Source organism: Priapulus caudatus, unplaced genomic scaffold (genome assembly GCF_000485595.1).
Source record: "Priapulus caudatus unplaced genomic scaffold, Priapulus_caudatus-5.0.1 Scaffold439, whole genome shotgun sequence".
NCBI classification, from domain to species: domain Eukaryota; kingdom Metazoa; phylum Priapulida; class Priapulimorpha; order Priapulimorphida; family Priapulidae; genus Priapulus; species Priapulus caudatus.
In genome coordinates, this window is record NW_014577500.1 from 100,785 (window position 1) to 106,784 (window position 6,000).

At 45.7% G+C, this 6,000-nt stretch overlaps 1 protein-coding gene across 1 annotated transcript in view; it reads right to left on the bottom strand.

The window, feature by feature from the left end:
- LOC106810413 (cytoskeleton-associated protein 5-like) overlaps positions 1-6,000 on the bottom strand; it is a 56,858-nt gene that overhangs the window by 8,870 nt on the left and 41,988 nt on the right. The window contains exons 34-37 of the mRNA XM_014813765.1: positions 5,365-5,507; positions 4,936-4,961; positions 4,341-4,510; positions 3,478-3,627 (exon numbers count right to left, since the gene is read on the bottom strand). Of these exons, the coding sequence (XP_014669251.1) occupies positions 3,478-3,627; positions 4,341-4,510; positions 4,936-4,961; positions 5,365-5,507 (489 nt within the window). The remainder of the gene's footprint in view (positions 1-3,477; positions 3,628-4,340; positions 4,511-4,935; positions 4,962-5,364; positions 5,508-6,000) is intronic.

Below are 6,000 nucleotides of genomic sequence, written 5' to 3' on the forward strand. Positions count from 1 at the left end.
GGGAGAGCACAAGCTGGTCGGCTCGGCCGGCCAGGCAGGTTGCACCTTCTCTCCACTCCTTCAGGCAGGCTCGTCAATCTGCAGGGAAAACCGAGTGAATCCATGTAGGAAAGAGAATCCCCACAGGAGAAAGCCGATTAGAATCCCCACAGGTGTTAACATTTGAGGGATCCCTGCGGGTGGAATGCTGCAATGTCAGGGAGAAGCGAAGAGAGAACCATGTAGAAGAGAGTCCCCACAGGAAGAAGGGTAGAATCCACAGGTAGTTAACATTGAGAGATCCGCGGGTCGGCTAATTCTGACATCGACAGGGCAGAAGACCGACGGAGAATCCATTTAGAAAGAGAATACCCCTACAGGAGATAGCCGATTAGATTCCCCACAGGTGTAACATTGAGACGATCCGCGGTGTAATTCGCCATGCAGGAAAGGCCGAGAGAGAAACAATGATAGAAGAAGAGATCCCACAGGAAGAACGCCGAGATAGATATGTGCGTGGTAATGCTGCGATCGAGGGAGAAGCCGATGAGAGAATCCATGTAGGAAGCAGATCCGCCAAGCTCACAGGTGTTAATGCTGCAGCGGAGAGTAGAGACGACTCCCTGCGGGTATTAATGTATGTCATGATAATTAAATGTAGATAGATGACCCAATTCGGTGTAGGTCAGTCACAGCGAGAGGTTAGAGGTGACGGTTGCGGGATGAAAACCATGCAAACTGGTGAAGGATGACTAGATAACAAGAGGACTAGATAGACGACAGTATTTAACACTTGTGTTATTTAGGTTGTCTGTTTTTTATGTAAATAAAAGCATGAAATGCACCCGATGATGTAATGTAGGTACAAGAAAATTACCTGAGCCCAACGATGATATACTGGTCTGATGTCACTTTACGGCAATCTGCTGACAACGACTAGGCTCCAGCGTCGAACTGAGTGTCCGTAGACTGGTGGAAGACCTTCATTAGCGTGGTGATCGGGCGCCGCTCCACCTGCAAAACGGAAGCCATCTGAATGTCAGGACAACCAGATGCCAACTCCCCGCCAGGCCAATCAAATACACCATAATTATACTACGGTATATAAGTAATAGAATAGTTGTATATGAAAACGTTCTTACAATGGCCAACACCACTGTTCAACATCATTTCACCATCTGCAGTCTTTCTCGAGTCGCTTTAAAAATCAATACTCAGTCGTCTTTAAAAAACGACATAATGGCTGAACGCGCCTTTGGACACGCACAGCACTCACGCACATATACAGGGATGACATTGGATCAATTTAATTTTTCAGCTGAAATTTTAATTAGCAAACCAGAGGCAGTGAGGGCAATGGCGAGACCGGTAGGTCATTCGCCATGCTAGGGTCAGGGGGCCATGCCCTCCCCCGAATTTTTTTAAAAGAAGGTAGCAATTGGTGCAGTTCTAAAGCTTATTATGAACACATTATGAGATCGTCTTGAACACCATTTTCAAGTTGTCAAAAGGAACAAACGAACTATAATAGGAAATCAGGGGGCTGAAAAATAGGGCAAGTTTTTTTTTAAATGTCTAGACATAATGATATTTTTCTGTTTCCACCCGTCGTTGCATTGTTTTAGTGCAGACATAAGCTGTCTTGCTGCGACGAGTTTGAATGAAAAAACACAATGCGAATGGAACAATCAGTGCACAGATCATGCACACAACATGCACGCAGCAACATGTAAAACCGGCCCCCAGGCCCAGCATGGTCTTACGTGATCAAAGCTACCTCAAATGTTTGCGCTCACTGCGCCTGTGAACGAGGATTTTCTTTCTGGTACCAAAAACAGATACACTGATACTCGCTTGTCCAAGCCTAGACTGTCTACCACTTCTACAGTCTACAGTCGGGTGCTGTCGAGGGTATATAATTTTAAATTGTTACATTGTTACCACCCTCCCAATTTTTCTCAACGAATTTAGACGTTTCACAAAAATCGACTCCCTGGGACTGTCAAATCCGCGATTTCCGCGGATGCCGCGCGAAGAATCTCAATCCCTGCATATAGGCCCAGGGTATTACCAGAAATGAAGTATGTGGGAAAGTGCAGAAAAAATATTTGGAGTGCAATTTTTTTGTATAGTGTGGCTTTAGATCAAATATTTTTAGGACGTGCTACTACATTTTGGTCTGTGCAGGTTTCAAAACTGACCGTGCCAAATTCAACGGCTGCAACGGCTCCGCTGGCCTAATACGTTGTAATATGACCAAGTAATATATAGTAATAATTAATATAATATTACATAGTTTATATACTAAGGTATATAATCTTATAAGTTGTAAGAAACACCTTACAAATGGCAGCACCCCAACTGTTCGCATCATTTCTTGCAGTCTATTAGTCTGACAACGACAAATTCTCGCGCGCCCTTGACGCACTCGCCCATTAACCGTGAGTCTCAATGCACGCGCACTGAAACCACAGATTCGCAACTGGTTACGCGGCAGGTGTATGGTTTCGTCTTGCTAGTCGGGATGTCGATGAGCCGTGCGTGCCGGCTGCACGTCAGACTCGCTCGTGCTCTCGCCCAGTCCAGTATAGAGCGAGCGCGCCGAACCGGCGGTGCCTCGCCGCGGCCCTGCAAGCATGGCAGCGTTCAACAATCAACGCCATCACGTCAACATCGAACGTCAATGTCATCGTCAAAACATCAATGTCAGTGTCACACAACGTCAATGTCATCGTCACATCATGTCATCGTCAACGATCCAACGTGTCAACATCAATGTCATCGTCAACGATCATCGTCAACATCAAACATCAATGTTAACTTCAGGCGTGTAACAATGAACAACCTATCATGAATCTCCCGGTAATCCCTCGGAATCGAGGTCGTCACTTTAGCGGTTGACACCTTTGGCGACGACCGCCACGTGACACCACGGGAATTACCGCTAAAATTGTTTGCGGTGAACATTACCGCATCAACTACACACCGAATAGCCCATCTTGTTATCGTCAGTTTTATCCGTTATCTGCGAGACTGGGTCGGGGTAGAAACAAACCCCCCCACCCAATAGCAAACGGGATTTAACTACATTCAAATGAGCAAAAACTCATAGTCTCAGAATTATGTTAAATAGCGCTGTACGATTTGGCCAACAAACGTGTACACTGTGGTTTCTAACACGCTCCTAGCGGGAGTTCAAAACGAACCCACGGGATCGCGGGCAATGCAATGATCTCTTCCGGCACAACAATACTGCTGCATTGTTCAGATTGTTCATGATTGTTCATCACTCGGCAACAAAATATCAAACATGTGTCGTATTCACGACGAAGTATTTCTGGCGTCAAAAATCGCCATCCGCATGCAAGCGCACTCGTGCGATCTCCTTCGCGATTCTGTCGCCGGCAACAAAATCGCCGAGTAATAGCGATAAAAAATCGCCTACGTTGCACCGGGCTTAAAAAAAATCTTGCCGCGTCCTGCCGTAGCAGCACTTACTGCAATCTCTGGTCCAGCAGCGCGTTCATTGCTCGCAGACTTCGCCTCGCTTGGTCCTCTGGTTCGGCCGCCGCGTCGCGCACAGCAGCTCGGTTCTTCGCTGACCGCTTAAGTGCGCTGCGGTCCAGCAGGCTCTGGTCCTGTCCGCAGCTAGAGCATGAACATTAGCTAGAGCATTCAACTAGAGGCATGAACATTTAGCATGAACTAGAACATAAACATTAGCTATTAACATGAGCATTAGCTAGAGCATGAACATTAGCTAGAGCATGAACATTAGCATGAACTAAGAGCATGAACATTGGCATGAACTAAGAACATAAACATTAGCATATAACATGAGCATTTAGCTAGAGCAGAACATGTAGCCTAGAGCAATAAATCTCGAGCATGAACATCAGCATGAAGCTAGAGCATGGAACATTAAACATGAGCTATGAGGTCATACAACAGTTAGCTAAGAGCATGAGCATAGCATGACATGAAAACATTAGCTAGAGCCTGACTAGAGCATGAACATTAGCTAGAGCATTGAACATTAGGCATGAGCTAGAACATAAACATTAGCTAGAGCATGAGCATGAAGCATATAAGCATGAGCATGAACATTAGCGTAGAGCCTGAGCTAGAAGCATGAACATTAGGCTAGAGCATGAACAAGAGCATGAACTAAGAGCATGAACATTTAACTAGAGCATGAACTAGAGCATGAAACAGAAGCAGCCAAGTGTTAACGGCACTGTGAACAAAACACTCCCCGCCCCTACACCCTCAATCACCCCCCCTCCCAAACCGATTTTCGCCGAACGCTTAAAAATCAGCGACTCTGAACGAAACTGACAGGCGACTAACGAATGACTCACCTGTCCCGACGTAGCGGTGCATGTTGTCCGGCCGACGATGAGGTAGGCTGCACGCGGCGGTTGTTTGAGCGGCGGCGTTGCGGCACGCCGTTGTCGCGATCGCCGATCTGCTGAGCAATGACTTCAGCGCCGCACCGACACTCGGCTGAAGACGTTGATCCCAACACTCTCTGATGAGATAGCCCAGCTCGTCGAAACACTCTGTAAACAACTAAGGAGGAGTGAGACGGAGACGCAGGCATGATGACCACAACCTCGATTGAAATTAGCCAGCTCGTCGAAGAACTCCTGTAAAGAACGAGGAGGCAGGTGAGACGCGAGAACGCAAGGCACGATGACACACGCTTGATGCCACACCTCGATGAGGTTAGCCGCCAGCTTCGTTGAGACACTCTGTAAACAACGAGGAGGCAAGTGAGACGTGAGACGCAGGCATGACGACATGGTGAGACGTCAGGCATGATGACATGTGAGGACAACAGGCATGACGACACATGGTGAAACAGAGAGTATGGCAACATGGCAAGATGCACAGAACCAAGTGAGACGCATACCCGAGGACAGGCGAAAATATATGCAAGCACTTTATTCTCACCTGCACTAACTCGCAGGTAACCTTTACTGCTCGCAAGAGATTTAAAACACGTCAACGTGTACTCACAACGTTAGACTTGCTAGAAAGTCAGGGGGCCCGTTGTCAGAAAACAAAATTAGTCTTAACATTAGTCTAACATTTAGTAATTTCTCCTAGACCGTCGACAAATCACTTTGTTTCGTATTGTTATGAGGAAAGTCTGCTACGATTTTTCAATATCTGCAGGTAACTTGTGCAAGCGTTTCTGTCAACGTCTAAGGAGAAAAAGTTATGTTGAACTAATCATAATTGTTAAGACCAATTTTGTTATCTGACAAGAGGCCCTGATGTTTGCGCTGGAGCAGCAGCATGTCAGACCCCATGTGTCTTGTGTTATTTGTATGTATTGTATTTATATTGTATTATATATTGTATTGTCGTGTGTATTACCTGTTCGCTGACAGAGCGCGTTCTTTGACTTCAGTCCGTCTATTATGTAGGTGAACATCTTACTGGCAGGGTAGACCTTGTAAGACGTCAGACCAAAATGTTTTCCACTACCTTCCTCACCGGATCTTTTGAGGATCGCGCGCCTGTGACAGCAAACAATTTATGTAGCATACAAAAGTGCATTGGCATGTGAGCGCTCGCCCATTAGGACCTGCAATACTATGACCCTCATATCTGTAAAGCTTTGCGCTTGCATGCATAGAATAGATAGGGTGGGTCGAAGGAAGCACACAGTACTTCCACCACGAGATAGAGTATGAAGCACACAATATGATATCTCTAGCACGAAAGAGGGCAGAAGCGCTTGGTACCTCCCAGCACTGAGATACAGTAACACAATAATATAGCAATGAAAGTACACCATTGCCTTCAGCACAAGACAGAGTAATGTATCAGGGTTCATATGTAAGTAAGACACATGTTGAAATAAGGACTTATAAGACCCTTTCTGGAGGCCAAAATAAGACTTTTTTTTACGCAATTTTTTGATAGATCACCGACTATTAAGTACAGCTAATAACTATTTAATACACAATTGCACAGGCAGATTTATTTATTCCGTAATTATATATATAT